This window comes from Penaeus chinensis, chromosome 35 (genome assembly GCF_019202785.1).
Source record: "Penaeus chinensis breed Huanghai No. 1 chromosome 35, ASM1920278v2, whole genome shotgun sequence".
Lineage (NCBI taxonomy): Eukaryota > Metazoa > Arthropoda > Malacostraca > Decapoda > Penaeidae > Penaeus > Penaeus chinensis.
This window is the reverse complement of record NC_061853.1, coordinates 26,362,538-26,381,885: the sequence shown is the minus strand read 5'-3', so window position 1 is coordinate 26,381,885 and position 19,348 is coordinate 26,362,538. Positions and strand designations below refer to the sequence as shown.

The 19,348-nt window shown below is 36.0% G+C and overlaps 1 protein-coding gene across 1 annotated transcript; it reads left to right on the top strand.

Annotated features, from left to right (window-relative positions):
* Window positions 1-931: 931 nt before the first annotated feature.
* On the top strand, window positions 932-18,608 carry LOC125044392 (ring canal kelch homolog). Its single transcript, XM_047641036.1, has 14 exons — window positions 932-1,069; window positions 5,113-5,262; window positions 5,453-5,559; window positions 6,393-6,511; window positions 7,512-7,687; window positions 7,831-7,927; window positions 8,507-8,663; window positions 10,302-10,411; window positions 11,609-11,721; window positions 12,646-12,823; window positions 12,975-13,115; window positions 14,588-14,702; window positions 14,825-14,965; window positions 15,427-18,608. The coding sequence occupies exons 1-14, from the start codon at window positions 1,032-1,034 to the stop codon at window positions 15,600-15,602; spliced, it is 1,818 nt and encodes a 605-aa protein (XP_047496992.1). The 5' UTR covers window positions 932-1,031; the 3' UTR covers window positions 15,603-18,608.
* The last annotated feature ends 740 nt before the right edge of the window (window positions 18,609-19,348 follow it).

Below are 19,348 nucleotides of genomic sequence, written 5' to 3'. Positions count from 1 at the left end.
AGAGAAAGAACGCGAGCGAGAGCAAGAGCAAGAGCGACGAAAGAGACAAAAGAGAAAGAGCAAGAGCGACGAAAGAGAAAGAACGCGAGCGAGAGCAAGAGCAAGAGCGACGAAAGAGACAAAAGAGAAAGAGCAAGAGCGACGAAAGAGAAAGAACGCGAGCGAGAGCAAGAGCAAGAGCGACGAAAGAGACCAAAGAGAAAGAGCAAGAGCGACAAAAGAGAAAGAACGCGAGCGAGAGCAAGAGCAAGAGCGATGAAAGAGACAAAAGAGAAAGAGCAAGAGCGACAAAAGAGAAAGAACGCGAGCGAGAGCAAGAGCAAGAGCGATGAAAGAGACAAAAGAGAAAGAGCAAGAGCGACAAAAGAGAAAGAACGCGAGCGAGAGCAAGAGCAAGAGCGATGAAAGAGACAAAAGAGAAAGAGCAAGAGCGACGAAAGCGAAAGAGCGCGAGCGAGAGCAAGAGCAAGAGCGATGAAAGAGACAAAAGAGAAAGAGCAAGAGCGACAAAAGAGAAAGAACGCGAGCGAGAGCAAGAGCAAGAGTGATTAAAGAAGACAAAAGAGAAAGAGCAAGAGCGACGCATGAGACCAAAGATAAAAAGCAAGAGCGACGCAAGAGACAAAAGAGAAAGCGCCAGAGCGACGAAAGCGAAAGAGCGCGAGCGAGAGCAAGAGCAAGAGCGACGAAAGAGACCAAAGAGAAAGAGCAAGAGCGACAAAAGAGAAAGAACGCGAGCGAGAGCAAGAGCAAGAGCGATGAAAGAGACAAAAGAGAAAGAGCAAGAGCGACGCATGAGACCAAAGATAAAAAGCAAGAGCGACGCAAGAGACAAAAGAGAAAGCGCCAGAGCGACGAAAGCGAAAGAGCGCGAGCGAGAGCAAGAGCAAGAGCGCGAGAGCCATCTGCCGGTCACCTTGAGCCGCCGTCCATCTGCCGCAGGTGGCCGCCGCGAACTCCCAGCCATGTCCCTCTCGTAGGCTCTCCCTCGTGCTCTGGCCTCCCTCCTGGATCCTCCGCCTGCCGCAGCCATGGACTCTGACACGGAGAACCTGGAGAAGCAGTTCAGGTGAGGAAGAGGGGAAGAGAAGGAGAGGAAGAGGGAGAAAGAGAAGATAAAAGGAGGAGGAGACGGAGGGGGAAACACGGGCGAGTCGAGGGTCCGGGAAGGTGGATTCTGTGACTTTTGTTTTCTTTTGGTCTTTTCGTCTTATTTTCTCGGTCTTTTCTTTTGTTCATTGGTGTGTATTAAGGGTTTGGGTGTTGTTTTGGTTTTGTTTTTGTTCGTGGGGTGGTTTTGTGTGTTTGTTTTCTGTTGTTGTTTTGTTTCTTTTTGTGTTTGTTTTTTGTGGTTGTTTTTGCACCTTCGTGGGTTTGTTTATAAGAGTGATGTAGGTAGTTTGTTTTGTTTTTTGTTTTTTGTTTTTTTTTGTTATTTGGGATGTGATGATTTGCATGTCGTTTGTTTCTCTTGCTGAATGACGTTCACTGTGAATTTAGAAATTTGTTTTTATTTCACACGAACCAAGACAAGGATCAGACACCTAGGCTAGCTTAGGGATCTGTCAAGGACAAAGACAGACGTGGTGTTTCTAGCTCTGATATTCGGCGATTTGTCTCCGATTGCTTTGGATTTGAGTTTTGCGATTTCTGGATAATGTATCGCAGTGTTGATACAAAGGATAGTGAGGCCATTCGGTAGATGTGCAGATTTGCGCTGCGCGAGTGTGAGGAAAAATGAGGTGATGACCATGAGGAACATATGAAAGAATGATATTTTCCTCATAGAAATAATTTGCAGAAAGTTAGGCTAGGATCAAGATTATGCATGAAGCTCTGCGAATCCTATACGGCTAATGCCATTGCAACCTCCGTCTCCTTGCACTTGGCAGAGATAACTTCTGCCGTTTATGTTCTGGAAAGGTAGAGCTATCGTCCTCCATGGTTATTTGACAGTAAGCAAGGAACTATCCCAAGCTATAAGGCCGATTGTGACTGTAAACAAACTTTGAGCTTTTGGGTAGAATGAAAATTTTGAAACTGTGTGAGTCTTGAACAAAATTGTGTGCATGGCATAAAAGAGGAAACAGGTGTTAGTTATATGACAGTATGCTCCATATCTTGTCATGTGTGTAGATGAACCGCATTGGTGTGCTGGAACACAAACTATAGATTCTCTTGTGTTGTTCATGTGATCTTATTCTGAACAATATTTACTCCCTCACACATTTTAAATAAGTATTTTTCAAAAGGAAAATAGATGATATACAGAAAGCAAGGGATTGTTTTGTGTTTATATATTTATTTATTCTATTTTATTCCATGTTTTTCAAAGATAGTAGGAATTATGTCAACCAGTGTCAATGCTAATCAGAGAGGGAGAATACGAAGAAATGGTGATTAAAATGCCTATGAATGGTGCAGATATTCAAGGAAAGTTGGATGAAAGGACAGATTGAATTTTTTCTAGATTAATGTAAGCTGACTGATTCCCAAACTGTGAGATAGTTCTATTTATAAAACAAATTCAGCACATCTGGCAACTCTTGGCATGGAGTATGTTTTGTACTAGTGCACGCATTTGCACAGGAAATAGGGGTGATTTGCAGCCGTGGTGCGTAGTGTTAAGAGGATGACTATCCTTCAAGGTTTATTTCCACTTCTTTTCATTTGTATATGTCAAAACATATTTGGAAAAAAATCTGGTATTCATAAAATAAGGATTCTGGATAAGCAAAAATATAAGAGCTGTATATAGTCAGTTATATGTTTAAGAAAAAAAGAAGAAAAAAATTACTTCTAACCATGCTTATGTTAACCATTATAATGTGTGCATGTTCGCAGTTGTGTGCATATGTGTGGAGAGAGAGAGAGAGAGAGAGAGAGAGAGAGAGAGAGAGAGAGAGAGAGAGAGAGAGAGAGAGAGAGAGAGAGAGAGAGAGAGAGAGAGAGAGAGAGAGAGAGAGAGCAAGCATACACATTTATATGTGTACTTGATCTAGACTAATATAGGTCACATCATAGTTATGATACCTGCTGCATTTAGTCCATGCATGACAATTGCATAATATTATGTCATTATAGTCTTTATCTCAATAACTAAGGTTCACATGGAAAATGCAAATGAAATTGAAAAGTATTTATAAAAAAAGTACAAAGAAAGTCCTTATAATCTCCAACATATATCCAACTGTGATGTGTCTAAATAAGATGATTGAAGCCAGTTAGGTGCATTTGGTGATCATTTGTAAGTTGAAACTCGCTAGGTAGTATAGAAATAAATATGATTTTGCCAAATTGATGTTAGGCTAGATGAAAGGGTAATCACCATAAGCTTTAGCCAAGATGCAGAAAGTGATTATAAACAGTCGGGTAGAATGTACAGTAGAACATACTTCTAGATCTAGGATTACTTAATCCACTCCCAAAGGGATTGCATGAGGGAAGCATTGGAAGGACAGGAAACACATTTACCCTACTTTCTACACTCATGTTTCCGTAATAATCAATTATTAAGGTAACAGTACTTACAACTTGGACAAACCACTTAACCAAAGATTCAAGTATCCAGGTTGATTATCATAACATCAGTTTACCATTGTTTGATAATATGCCAGAGTTTCTATATTAAGAAATGGAATTTGTATTTCTTATCATGATTATTATGAGGCCATAGATGATATTCTATACAATGTGTTATATCAACATTAGAAGGGGTAGACTTACCAACTTGAGGCAAGAAATTTAGACACCAAGATTTGAAAAGGAAATGCATGAAAATGGCAACTAAAAACTAATTTATTGATACAAATCCTTCAGCTACAAGCATCCTCCTTTCAGTTTCAGGAAGATCAAATGTGTCATGTTTTTTTCTGGTCTTTTTACCCCTTTGTTTGCCTAAGTTATTTCATGTGGACCAATTTCCTTGCTACATTCATATTTTCTCCTTGATCTAGTGTGCAGGGTCCTATCATGGTTTACAGATTTAGTTTATAGGCCTTAGAGGTGTATGTATACTAATTGTCAGTGGATGGTATTCATCTGACAGATGACACTCCTAGCAGAAGTGAGATTTGTATGTTATTTTGTACTTATTTATTTATTTGTATCCATCAATCTCTATTTATCTATCTACCTACTTACCTACCTACCTACCTGTCTGTCTATCTATCTATCTATCTATCTATCTATCTATCTATCTATCTATCTATCTATCTATCTATCTATCTATCTATCTATCTATCTATCTTTATACCTATCTATCTATCTATCTATATTTAAGGGCCATGAATGCAAAAAAAAATAATCTCACAAGACAGGCTGTATGATTTTGATATTGTGTGCGGATGATAAAGAATTTAATTCTATCAAAAAGAGATATGGTAATGTGAAAAAGTCTGCAGAATGAGTAGCTAAAGTCTTTGTTGCCTCAATAAGTAACCAGAAAAAAGAAGGAAAGCAAAAAACTTGCCAAAAAAATAATTGACTGCAACCTAATCAGGTTCCTTGGAAATAATAATGATTGCCTGTAAATTATACAATAAAAAGTCACCAATCTTTGACAAATATCATCACTTATGTTGGTTAGGTAATTAAACCTAATTACAATAGGGCTGTGAAGAGAGAAAAAAGAAAAAAAACTAAAGTCATGGTTAAAAAAATTTGTAAAGCAATCCTAGCGTGCATAAAAAATAATCTGTGGCAAGTAAAGGTAAGCGCACAGTCACTCTTCTAAATCCACTGAGATGTGCATCAAGCAGTGTCATGGGCTCTGCGCTTACCACTGGAGCAGCAATCAACAAACATCCCTCACGTATAAGCTGGTGAAATAAAGGTTGCAGATATCCTCGGCCAATTATTGTCAAAGCACTAGTTAGCCAGAAATTATGTGGAGGAGTTTTGTTTGCATTTTGCTGGAGCGTTGGTGGTCATGGCGTTGGCTCATGTGTTTTCTTTTAGGTGGATCATATAAGGTGATAATGATAATGTTGGTGGATAGTATGAGGTGGTATTGATGTAGGTCAATCATATAATATTGATATTGATAATGTTGGTGGATAATGTAAGTAATATTGATTGTGGACACTAACGGTCTTATTTCCCACATTGCAGCAGCAGGCTCTTACTCCGCCATGCTAGTCAAAACTCGCTGGATGAAAGTTCTCAGAAACACATCCCTCGCTCGGAGACTAAACACAAGCTACCCTACAGAAATCCTCAACATTTTCCGAGAGCTTTCGATAATTTGAATCTAATGAGAAGGTAAGAACCAAGTACAAATTACTGAGGTGCCTTGTGATTTACGTGTGAATAATAAAATGTTTGATTTTGATTTGTGAGCATGAATTTGTACAGGTTAGGGTATACCTAATCATCTTCAGTAATAATTATAAAGATTTTTTGAGTTGTCCGTTCATTGCAAAAGGTGTATTTATTGTTTGTTGTACTGTAGGCAGAGTCAGCTATGTGACGTCGTCCTGGTAGCTGACAGTGTAGAGGTACCAGCCCATAAAATGGTGCTTGCATCATGCAGTCCGTACTTTCACGCCATGTTTACCAGTGAGTTATATAGTTAGATTTTTGTTTACATGCAATAATTTATCTTACATTTTTTAAAAGTAGGTAGTTTTTTTTTTTTTTTTTTTTTTTTTTTCTTTTTTTTTTTTAATACCCCCCCCCCCCCCCACACACACACACACACATTCTTTTACATATGATAAAACTAGATGCAATTAAAAAAAGTTGTGTATTACATTTTATAGTAACTTATAGTATAATCAGTAATAGCATTTTAAAGCTTGGAATGATTGATTTATTTAACCCATTGAATCCAGGTGTTTTGTGGCTTGCACATGGCACAAAATCTGAATTTTAGGTTTTTTTGAGGGGTAAATCTCCCAGCTGTGTGCCTTTGGCTGACAGCAACACTCACAGGTGGTGTTTAAACCCCTTGCCTCCTATTTGCAGTGCATTTAGTTTTGTTTTCTTTTCTGCAGATGTGTTTCTGCAGTTTTGCCCTTTTCCCATGTTCATAATATGTCATTTGTTATGCTGTCTCATGATCTATATAATCTATCCATGTAGCTTACACTCAGTGCAGTAAGAGTAACAATAATTAAAATTGTATAATTTTGTTATTTTTAAAATCTTTTTGTATTGTTCTCTTTTCTGTGTATTGAGACGTCTGCATCACCAGGATCCAATGAATTAATTATAGAAACATACTTTTACAATTAAGACAGAATGTTATGTATATTAATTTTGTTACAAATTTACATTTTTAACTTTTCTCTTTACTATCATGACACCCAAAATAAACTAAATAGACAAATTTAATTTTAGGAATATATTAACTGTTTTCACACTGTATGACAAATCTGTATTTTCTTCAGGCTTCGAAGAGAGCCGGCAAGATAGAATAGTATTACAAGATATAGATGGCAGTGCACTCCAGCTCCTTATTGATTATGTTTATACAGCTGAAGTCCTTGTTACTGAGGAAAATGTGCAGGTAAGCCAAAGTTGATTTGTCTGTTTATTATTATCTTTTATTTTCTTGTTTACATTTTACTATTATTATGGACATGATTATCAAAATACTGTTTTCCTGTACTTTGTTCAGTATGCTGCATTAACACTTTAATTGGAAAGATATGTTGCAATATTTCTGCATAGTGGAGCTAATTGTATAGTTGGAAGAAGTGGGAGTGTGCTGTCATGGCATATCTCCTTATTTACATCTTGTTGGTGGATGTTTATAATGTTTTGCCTTAGTAAATTATTATATGGTTTCTCTGGATACTCAGTATTTGAAAGAGTTAGGGGTATCTATATTTTTTACAGTTACATTGAGAAATTATAGTCTGTTTTACTATCTTCACCCTTATATATAATTTGGTGAAAATAATGTTTGGCTTTGAAAATGCATGATAAAAGTATTTACTAGAACTTTATTGTACTCTTACCACATAATAACTAGGTGAAAATACCTGTTTGTTTTGCTACATAAATGCAATTGCAGTTCATGCAGTGCACAAAATCAGTAAAGAAAAAAAGCAAAGTATTGCAGTATCTATTGTAAGATAGATATTGCTTGTTTCAAGTAAATGTTAGATGTACACTTTTTTTCTTCATGGTACTAATGCAGTGTAGTCAAGAAATAAGCTTTATGTACAGAGCAGTTAAAATTAGACTTGCATCTCTAAATAATGTTTGATAAGTTAAAAGATGAAAAGAAGACATTTCAGAGCAGTAAAAATGTCTCTTTAAGTGTCAAACTAGAGGAATATATCTTATAATATACTGAGATAATAGAGCAGTTTATTTTTTGTAACTAAGGGGAGGAGGATCATTGTGTTTATAGCATGAATAGGAGTATTTAAGCACATGGAATAGTCTACAAATTATTATTATTAATTAATTTATTTTTTTATTCATTTATTTAATTTTGTATGAATTTATTATTATTATTTTATTATTATTATTATTATTTTTTTTTTTTTTTTTTGCAGGTACTTCTCCCAGCAGCCAACTTGTTGCAGCTAACAGACGTCAGAGATGCTTGCTGTGACTTCCTCCAGTCTCAGCTTCACCCTACAAATTGCCTTGGCATACGTGCATTTGCTGATCTACATGGGTGTTTAGAGCTGCTTTCCATTGCAGAGAGCTATGTAGAACAGCATTTTTGGTAAGCATTCTAAGAATTAAGAATGCAAGATGTATTAGTTAATGTTGTAATCTGACATGTAATGAAGATTCTTTAAACCTCCAAAGAAAGAAATTAATTGCTTAGCTCACATGCCCTGCTAATATATTTTTATCTCTTCATAGTGAAGTTGTTGAGTGTGAAGAGTTCCTGTCTTTAACTTCACAACAAGTCATAAAGTTAATATCCAGTGATAGACTCACAACTCCCTCAGAGGAAAAGGTAAGAGTGGTGTATGTTCCATATTTTTTTCAAGAAAAATATCTTACATGGTTTGATACTTGTAATCATCTATTTCATGCAATCTCAATACACTGAGCTTAATGTGTTGTAAAAAAAAAAAAAAGTTGCTTGCAGAAGGCATTCATACAGAACACAATTGTAATCATGTCAGTATAGTTAGTAGTAATATAGAAAGGGCCTTGCACTGTTGTTATATGAAAGATTGTAGACATATAATGAATGGATTATACGGATATTTAAAAAAATAGGGAGGGGGAATAAAAAATGTAACTATTTTTATCTTTGCCAGTTGGACACTTAATGCATTTGGTTAAGTGCAGCCTCTTGTTTAGTAATAGTAACAATATTACTTTTCAGAGCTGATTCCCTGATCAGCTTGAATTGCTATTGTTATCATCCTCATAATGTTTGTCGCAGAAGAAAGTTTTTTTTCATGAATGGGAGAATTCAAATTTTTGGTTTCTTTCTAGTCACAGCAGTAGCCTTTTTTTATTGAGATAGGCATCAGTTGTGTGAAGTAGACTACAATATTTTCACCTCTTCTTTGATGTTCTCTAGGTTTTTGAGTGTGTCATGAGTTGGGTGGGTGGAGACTTACCCAATAGAGAGCAGTATTTGGCAGAGCTGATGGAATATGTAAGATTACCTCTCCTGTCACAAGACTATCTCATCCAGCGTGTGGAGGAGGAGCCATTGCTCAAGCAAGATACTCAGTGTAAGTTTGGAAACTTTGTCTGTTTGGTCTTTGAGGTATTTTATTGTTGGTATGGCAGGCAGACAGCTTTGCTGATGTCAGTGTGAAGTTTTACTGTTTGGAATGGTAGTTGATATTGTAATATTATCTTGAGAGGTGTTGGTACTTCAGTTTGTTCCAAGGTACCATTTTGCAGGATTTCATGAAAGCTCTACAGAAGCATATTGATGATGATACTCTGATACTTGATTGTCACAAAGTTGTATTACTCGATTATTGTCTGTTGCTTAGAAAGGTTAGATAAGGGGGAAAATCTGATGATTAAGAAAAAAGAAAGAAAAAAAAAAGTGATTGCTTTTATAAAGTGTTGCCTTCATGGAAAAACAGTTGTAACCCAAAACAAAAAGACCTACACCTAGAGCAGGAAATGAAACTTTAAGACAGAGAACTCAAATGGCAGTTGGACGAAAACATGAAAAATGAAAGCTGATGATATACATTTTAGTTATGAGCTCATGAGGCAATTTAATATGAAATTGTTCACTGCTGGGTGAGGTGGTTATGCGAATGTGTGTGGTGGGGAGTCAGGGAGAGATCTGTAGATGGTTTGACCCTTAAGTGCAGGGTGTTGATGGGATGAGGTAGAGTTATTCCCGCCCTCCATGGCCTTCTTCCTTTGATTCCATGTGAGATGCCATTCTCTTGGTCACTGTATCATCCATCATCTCTGTCAGCTCTGGATCATCATCTTCATTTCAAAGTAGTCCTATAAAGTATCCAAATCAATGTCTCACCCCATTCTGCAATACCAAGTTAAATTGCAAAAAGGTGAACAGGGAGTTTCGCTATAATGGTATTAATGGCTGTATTGATGTAATTTATCAGGCATTTTTTTTTTTTTTTTTTCACAAATGAACATTGGGGAATTTTTCTAGTATCATAAAATACTAATTGTAAAGAATCCTTCAAATCTAAATAACTGAGGGAGTAAAAGGAAAATATAATAAAAGAGTAAATTAATATGCAAAAAAGTAACAGGGGTGTGTATTAGTTTATTTTGCTATTGTAAAATAATCCTTAGCTGAAAGTAGTGTCTGTCCAGATTTTAAAGCAAACAACCAGAATTAAAGTTTCCTCGCATGAATCTCCATCCACCACTTGTCAGCCTTGCATGGTATTAGGGAATGCCAGTTTTTTCTTTTTGAGGGGCTTATTAGGCACCTTATATAGGTTAAAGATGCAATATCTATTCACAGTATACTTTTATGGAATACCACACTTGTTTGTATGTCTTTACACTCACAGGAACAAGCACATGCACATACACATTCACAATTACATACATGCAAGCTTATAAACTGATGGATACCCCTACAAATGTCTGCACACACATAGACCTATATATTTTAGGGGGAGGCCTTTGACACTGTAATTCACACAAGGCTTCTTTAAGTTTAGTCAGGTTTTTCATTTGAATAGAACTATAAGCTTTATTGTGAATTCTCATTACAAAGTAGGTTGGCAAAACCTAATTACAGGAGAAAACAGCAATTTTCTTAAATATATAACCATATGTTAATGTGAATGTTGCTTCTGAACTGTAAGAGTGTTTACAGAATGTATAAAACTAGTTATTAATGAAAGGGCATTGATTTACAGGTAAAGATTACTTAATAGAAGCCATGAAATACCATCTACTTAAAGGAGAACAGAAGGCCCTGTTCAAGTCACCTAGAACAAAACCCAGACAGCCAGTTGGACTTCCAAAAGTAAGATCATATGTTGTTACTGTTATTTTTATTTTCTGTACATCCAATCCCCTGTTCAGGCCTGCTCGTCCAGTTTGGAAGGACAGCTTGTTAACTTGGATGGACCTGTTTTTCACAATTGTAGCTCTAAGCCCTTCATCTGTGGTTTCTTACTGTTATTTTTATTTTCTGTACATCCAATCCCCTGTTCAGGCCTGCTCGTCCAGTTTGGAGGGACAGCTTGTTAAATGGCAGATGACATGGGTCTCTAATTTTTATGTGATTATCTGTTATTGAGGAATTACAGCCACATACATACACATATGAAGAGTTACATGCCATAAAAACATGTGTATGTTAGTTATTTTGAGGGATTGATGAAATATGAACATGTTAGTTTAATGACAGTTTTGTTAAACTTAGTCTGCTCTGAATTGGGGAGTTGAGAGTTGATGACATATCAAAAGAAGTCATACTAAGTTAGATATTTTTTCTGACTTGTTTGCTCATCTGTTTGAGTTGGATGAACAGTTCCAAATGCAACATTGTTCATGTTTTTAAGAAGTAAGAGAGTGGTGAGCATGAATACATTCTCCACTATATCACTGCCATGCAAATTACACAACGAATAACTCTAAACTTCAAGAATAATTATAAAGAAAATATTTGGAATTAATCTGTGCTAGAGAAAAGTTTCCTTAAACTACTTTGTTAGATATTTTTTTTATGTTCTGAAAATTTTAAAATTATACTTATAACATCTGCAGATTATATGTGTTGACAGTTAAATATATTCTCTCTGTCAACTGCTAAATGACCATGTGCCTTCAAGTTTTTTTTTTATTAATAATACCCTATTGGAGATTGTGTATAGAAATTTGTAGAAAAGCTACAAATGAAATTGCTTTCAAACAAACTTCATTGCATACCTAATCAGTATTGGCTCTTTGTTTTTCCATTAGATTATTTTTTTTATTGTATTTAAACCATGTGACAATTAAGCATGGCACCAAATTCAAGAAATAACAATGATAATAATTAAAAGAAAAAAAAAAATACAGTGTATTCCAAGTAGTTGTATAGTGTTCCTGTTATTTTGTCTTAAACTGGAATGATAGTGTGCATATCCTTTGTTACCAGTGAACTTTTAAGCTGTAATTTTTTTTTTAGTTTTACTGCTGTACTATTTCTTATATCAAAATAATCCTTTGCCTCCAGGTTCTGCTTGTAGTAGGTGGCCAGGCACCAAAGGCAATACGCAGTGTGGAGTGTTATGATTTTAAAGATGAACGATGGTTTCCTGTAGCAGAGATGCCCACCAGAAGATGCAGGTAAAGAATTTTATGGACCTTAAATATATAGATGTAGAAATATTTAGAAATTTGTTGCTTAATAGTTATACAGTTATGTGTCATTTTTAGTGAAGTTTACATTGAGCATAGGTGAATTAACCCATTGCTGACAGATGACATGTACATATAGGAATAGCATAAATGAACTTTTTGGGTTGCATGTATCTCCATGCCACTCGCATCAAGTCTGTTCTAAGGTGTGTGCAGTAAACATTGTTCACTTGTTTGGTCATGCCTGCAGTCACTGAGGAGTTCCTTTTTAGCCTTGTTCCATAGAAAATCACAACTGCTGCAATCAAATTTGTAGAGTGGAGAAATACATTTCCCATGCTTCCTATATATTCCTTGAACAGCAAACTGCACATAGTGCCTGGCATGTAGTTCAGCTTGGCATATTAAGCACCTGTCAGTGCTGAGTTCATCCAGTTGAACAATGCACCGGTTGATAAGTAAAAACAGATGAATTGACAGACAGAGATTTATGTAAAATATATGGAATGATAGATACACAATCTTGCTTTTATATAGTTGGTCAGTAAGCTGAAAGTTGAACTATACTATATGCAATTTGAAAATGAAATCCACAAAGAATAGTGGTGGCTTTTTTAGGGAAAGACAGTTGTTCTATGATCTTCAAATGACTTCAGTTTTAGGTATGAAAATGCAAACCTTAGGTTGTCAAAAAGAGTGTATTTGTATGGAGTATGAGTGTCTGTATGTATGTGTGATTAAGTATGGGTATGTGTGGGGGGAGGAGCATTCGTGCACATATCTGGATAGCAGTGACTGTGGATAACTGTCTCTTTGTCTATGTTGCAAAACTGTCTTTATTTCTCAGTCTTTAAACATTTTAAGCAATTTTCCAGAATATTATATATAGTATAAACTTTTTTTCCTCCCCAGATGTGGAATAGCTGTTATCAATGGCAAAGTGTATGCTGTTGGGGGATTCAATGGTGCTCTCCGAGTACGAACGGTTGATGTGTATGACCCAACGCGGGATTCTTGGTCTTCCTGTGCCAGCATGGAAGCACGTAGATCAACCTTGGGAGTTGCCACACTTAATGGATGCATATATGCTGTAAGTTTTTATTTTTTAACATAAGTTATTTTTATGTCTGTGTTGTAGAAGATTACTAAATATGCAGACACGTGCACATGCACATACACACACACATGTACATTTACTTAAATATTATGATTCATATGTATATGTTGATATATTTTTGCAGGTTGGTGGTTTTGATGGTTCGACTGGATTAAATAGTGCAGAAATGTATGATTCAAAAACTTATGAGTGGAGAATGATCGCCCCAATGTCAACACGTCGCTCATCTGTTGGTGTTGGCGTTGTCAGTGGTTTTCTTTATGCTGTGAGTACTCTAATAAAATAATAATCTTATTCCTATGCAGTTGCAACCATAGTAGATTAACCCATTGCTGCCAGGGAAAATTAATAAAAAATGGTGAAAATGCTGGGTTCATTTTTTAAGGCTCTTCCTTACCTGATTTCACCTTTTCTTGAATTGGCGGGAAAATATATTTTTTACTAGGGCTATGAATAACGATGGTGTTATTTTTATAATTATAATATTATAATTACTATAATGATATAAACATTAGTAATAGCAAAATAAGATGACATAAAATATTTTTGTAAATTAAAGAAAAGGGTAAACAGGCGAGACAGGCACTACTCGTAACTGGCTCATTGGTGATTTTGAAGGAAAAATTTTTTTTATCTGTGGTGTAAACAGTGGTTAGCATAGTGACTTTTGTTTTTCTTCTTCTTCTTTCTGATCCATAGTTTGCATATTTTGGATATTACACATTTTTATGGAAAGAAAATTAAAAGTTTCTGGTTTTATATTTGGTGTGGTTTTGGCTTGAAAATTGTAGCCAGATTATATTTTGCTGATATGCACTGACTGAAGAAAAGTCAGTCTTAATAAACATGCTCTTTTCAGTTACATGGTTTGTGTTCTAATAAAAGTAAGTGAAATCCAACACTGACATCTTGAAATGGATGATGACTTTCCCAGAATGTTAAAGTCTGAGTTGGAGTGTCAGGAGATGGAAAATACAGAGGAACAAAGAAAGATATCAAGATGGTAAACTCAAAGAACACTTTATAATGTCTAAGGAAGGAAGAGTACTTTGAAGTTATCTGGAAGTGTGTCTTTTCTTATTCATTTTTTTTTCTTTGTTTTCTTCACGTATTTTTGGTTATAAATACAGGCTGATGAAAATACAACTGATGAATGAATATGATAAAAAACAACAACTAGAGCTAACTATTTTATGCTTATGAAAATACACAGTTTTGGAGAAGCATAATGTGGATATAAGGTTTAAGATTGAAAAAGTTGCAAAACAGCATCCTGACTGCTCTCAGTCCCATCTTCAAAAATTGCCACCTAAGTATGGCAGGGAAGATGCTTTTTCTTTTCACTTAAAAAATAAATAAAAGGAGGAAAGGGAGTAGGTGTGCTACTGCCATGTACCAGTAAAGATTATCAGTACCTTAGTCCTCAAATTGAGAACTACACAGTTAAGGAAACTGGACTTGGTGCTGCTTGCAGTATATAGCAAGAAGGAGAGCTTCCAAATTTTGTAGTCATTAGCTGAAACAAATATTGTATTTAGCAACTAGTATATGCTGCAGTTTAGTTGAATACCAGCTTTAGAATATATATTATCTTGAGTCTAATTTTACAAATAGATTTCTGCTGGTCTTATAATGATAATGAAAAAAAGTAAATTCAACAGAGAAGCTTTTATCAGTATCTATTGAGAATATAAAAAGAATGTAAATAGGTAATGATGTCTTTTATCATTCTGGAAGGTTGGTGGGTATGATGGAGCATCACGACAATGCCTGGCATCAGTAGAGTGTTACTGTCCTGAGTCAGATGTCTGGACTTCAGTAGCTGAAATGTCAGCTCGCAGAAGTGGAGCTGGTATGTATGATTGATACAAAGAAGGCATTTGGCATCTTACCTTGATATTGTTATTAGGTGCACTTTTGAACTTGGATAAGAACAATAGCACTAATTTCATGTGTTTCCTTGGTAATCACCAGGTGTTGGAGTCCTTGATGGTCTTCTGTATGCTGTGGGTGGGCATGATGGTCCTTTGGTTAGAAAAAGTGTGGAGGTGTACAATCCTGACACCAATTGTTGGAGTCCAGTTGCCGACATGAATCTCTGCCGAAGGAATGCTGGTATGTGTGGTTGCAGTTTTCTATGTAATGTAAAAATGGTCTTTGTCTCATTTTGCAGTGAATTATCCATTTATTAAATTACATTTTATACAGCTCTGTAGATAATCAAACATGAATTCATAAAGATAGATTAAGTTCTCATGCCTGAGAATCAAAGTTATTAAAGGGTAATATTTGATTTCTACTTCAAAGTGGTTTGAATTTTATACAAAAATAACAAATAAGCAAACTAAAACAAACTAACTAAAAGCTAGATTTATAATACTGTGGGTGGATACTGCACAGTTGATTTGTGTAACAGAAACTAAACTGCTTTGAGAGACTGTACATAGGATTAATGTGACTTTTTGATGTCTTAGGTATTGCCCATTATACCCCAGGGTATCTTGGTTTCATCACATTTCATTTGATTGTCTGTTAGAAAAAAAATGTAATACTAATAATAACACATATTATTTCAGGAGTAATTGCTTTGAATGGCCTGCTGTATGTAGTAGGTGGGGATGATGGAACGTCTAACCTGGCATCTGTAGAAGTTTATAACCCAAAGACTGATGCGTGGACCCTCTTGCCAGCCCACATGGGTATTGGAAGATCCTACGCCGGTGTAGCAATTATAGACAAACCTGGTTTCTGAGACGAGGCTGAGGGTGTGGAGGAGTGACTGCTCTAGTTAAAGGAAACATTACGTGAACTCTGCTGAAGTGTCCTAAGTGCTCCAAGCCACGATGTTATGATTGTGTGTGATTTTATGTGTGTTGGTGCATATATATGAGGGTGTGTATATAATGATATTGCTTGGTCCTTTATTTTGGAATATTTTAAGCTGAGTAGCTCCATTAGGATCTAAGAGTGTTTTAGTAAACTGTAAAGTATAAGAATGTTGTGGCATAAAGGAACTAAAGATGATGATGATGGTATGTGAATTTGGTTGAAGTGAAAATCAAATTCACTTGCCAACTTAAAGAATTTAAAAGCCCAAGCATCATTCCAGTTGAAGATATGTTGTTCTTTATTTTTTACAGCTTTACTGAATTGCAGTTCTTTATATTATAGGAGTTATTTTGTGATAAACAGTGCCTTTTTTAACAAGGGTTTTTATTTTTTGCTTCTTTAAGCTTATCTTCAGGATTTGAGACAGTTGAAACATATCTACATGTCTTGAAGTAAAACCACAGAGACTTCAAATTAATAGCTATATATGAATTGACAGTTTTCCTGCATTAAGATAAGTTCACTTTGCATCATAGCTTGGAGGCACTGATGGGACTTCACAGAGCAGTAGCAGTCACACCCGCACCCGTGGAAAAAAAATAGGTGCAATAATGTAAAAGATGTGGAGGCACATTGGAGTGATAACAGAAATCTTCCAAAAGATATATGAAAACTGAAAAAGAAAAACTAATAGACAAGGCAACTTGGGTCTGAATTATGTGTGTCAGTGAGAAGAAAGAAAAAAAAAGAGAGAATTTAGAAAATAGAAAGTGAAAATGTCAGACATATTGAACTTGAAAATGTGAGTGCAAAGTGGTTTATGAAAAAAAAAAGAATACTTGTGGAAAACAAAAGATTGACCATAGGAAATAGACATGGATTACTATAAAGTGGAAATAAGCCATCAGATTGCAGGTAATATTCTCTCTGATACTAAGGTGAGAATAGCAATAAGAGGCAGGCAAGAGAACAAAAATGTCCCAGATTTCCTTTTTTTAATAAACCTAGCAGTATTTGGAAACCCTTTTTATAACAGGTAATACATGTCTGTATTAGGAAATTGATTTGTTTTATTTTTATTTTATTATATTTCAAAAATTACAACAACATGAGTTTTATGCTCTATAATTTCTACACTCTGTACTTTGTGAAGACAAAGGTGTAAAGAATGATTGGGCATTAAGAGGTTCCTTTTAAAAATGTTGAATATAGATTAAAGCAAAAAAGTTTGCATACAAGTTATGCAGACTAGATAAATCTGCATATTGGCAGTGTTCATTAATACCCTTTTATGAGTATAATAATGCGTGGAAACATTGTTTTTAAAAATTCGTATCATCAACTATATAGTCTTGTTACTGTAATTTTTATATACTGAGGAGCATGAGATTTCACTTGGAAAACATTGTAAATGTCTCTTCCTTCCTGTTCTTCCTCATCACTTCTGTTGATACGAATGTAGATAGTCTTCCTACATTTATTTCCTCATTTACTCTTCATTTTGTTTTTCACTATTTTCTTCTTCTATTTTTTAATAGCGGTTTTGTCCCAGGCATCATCTCCCATTAGTTTGATTTTAACATTTTGATTCTTATGTGCCTTTACTACCTTTATCCTCTCATGTTTATACTTAAAATTCTTCAGAATAAGCACAAACCTGTCTTCAATTCTTAAATATTACAAAGTAAGAGAATGTCTAAGCCTTGGATGTGTGTGTTTGTGTGTGTATAAGTTTTGGCATAAAAATGCCTGGCATAAATGATCAACTATTTCTTAGTAGGGAAAGTTGTTACCAGAGGAGAGCATGCAATCATGCATTGCATTCTCTTGGTAATGCAAACTCAATTTAATGTTTGTGTATACATAACTTGTAACTTGTTGTGTATTGATAAGCTTTTGAAGGCTTTTACTGGTGATGTAAATCCAGGGTTATGCTGTAATAGATATTTACTGTATTTCATATGTGTTTTATACAGTCTCTAAGAACAACATGTTGTTGAGAATGTTGATTTATATTGCTGAGGTTTTTATTCTGCAAAGTACAGCTAATCATATATGTGTTGAGTTTTCTCAGAATCTAATTTGACATATATTATTGGTAACTGAGGTTGCCAATTCAGCAAGAATTTTATAGTTTGTATATTTGTTATAGCAGTGAGGCTATGATTGTTATCAGCAATAACATTAATTTTGACAAGATCTACTTTCAAAAATGTTTATGCTGACTTTCAAACATGTTATTAAGGACAGATTTTGAACATTAGTCATGTTATAAATCTCTGACTGATGTTTCGGAGATTTCTGTTTGTGTACAAAGTGTACAATGAAATCAGTTCTTTGCTGTGCAAATATACAAATCTATCTTATATGTTAAATAATGAATGATGAAAATTTGACTTTCTCATTGTTACAATACAAAATTGAATTTTATTATTATTGAGAATTTTGTCCAGTAGAAGTACATATTGATTTAATGAATGGTGTGTCTTTTATATATCTCATTTTCATTTTACAAATTTTCCAAATGTACAAATTATAGAACTAAATCACATACAACTTCAGTAGAACTTAACTTTTTATATTCAAATGCTGCAATGTAATTTGCTTTACAGGTCAGGACGGGATAGATGTATTCATTTTGTTCACTGTGCTAGTAAAAATGTGATCAGTGGGTACTCTTTCAGTGAAGTAGACAGATTCCGTTTATTTTCTCTCAACAAAATAGCTCTTGCATTGATATCTAGTAGCATTTAGGACTGAGTAAAACAGGATTGGTTTGATAGTGGGGGTTTGAAATAACTTTATTTTAGGTTTGCGGTTTTACTTCTCTTTTCATCCCCCCCTTCCCTTACTTCTTTTTTCATCTTTCCCCTTCTTCCTCTTATTCCTCTTCTTCTTCTTCTTCTTCTTCTTTCTTCTTCTTCTTCTTCTTCTTCTTCTTCTTCTTCTTCTTCTTCTTCTTCTTCTTCTTCTTCTTCTTCTTCTTCTTCTTCTTCTTCTTCTTCTTCTTCTCATCATCATCCCTCCTCCTCCTCCTCCTCCTCCTCCTCCTCCTCCTCCTCCTCCTCCTCCTCCTCCTCCTCCTCCTCCTCCTCCTCCTCCTCCTCCTCCTCCTCCTTTTCCTCCTCCTCCTCCTCCTCCTCCTCCTCCTTTCCTCCTCCTCCTCCTCCTCCTCCTCCTCCTCCTCCTCCTCCTCCTTTTCCTCCTCCTTTCCTCCTCCTTTCCTCCTCCTTTTCCTCCTCCTCCTCCTCCTCCTTTTCCTCCTCCTCCTCCTCCTCCTCCTCCTCCTCCTCCTCCTCCTCCTCCTCCTCCTCCTCCTCCTTGTACCTCCTCCTCCTCCTCCTCCTCCTCCTTGTACCTCCTCCTCCTCCTCCTTGTCCTCCTCCTCCTCCTCCTCCTCCTTGTCCTCCTCCTCCTCCTCCTCCTCCTTGTCCTCCTCCTCCTCCTCCTCCTCCTCCTCCTCCTCCTCCTCCTCCTCCTTGTCCTCCTCCTCCTCCTCCTCCTCCTCCTCCTCCTCCTCCTCCTCCTTGTCCTCCTTGTCCTCCTCCTCCTCCATCTTCTCCTTGTCCTCCTCCTCCTCCTCCTCGTCCTCCTCCTCCTCCTCCTCCTCCTCCTCCTCCTCCTCCTCCTCCTCCTCCTCCTCCTCCTCCTCCTCCTCCTCCTCCTCCT

What these genes read in the sequence shown, in the direction of transcription:
- LOC125044392 (XM_047641036.1), top strand. Translation starts at nt 1,032, where the DNA reads ATGGACTCTGACACGGAGAACCTGGAGAAGCAGTTCAG. An exon ending in AGCCAGTTGGACTTCCAAAA is followed by an intron (nt 10,412 to 11,608) that starts GTAAGATCATAT and finishes CTTTGCCTCCAG; the next exon opens with GTTCTGCTTGTAGTAGGTGG. An exon ending in TCTCTGCCGAAGGAATGCTG is followed by an intron (nt 14,966 to 15,426) that starts GTATGTGTGGTT and finishes ATATTATTTCAG; the next exon opens with GAGTAATTGCTTTGAATGGC.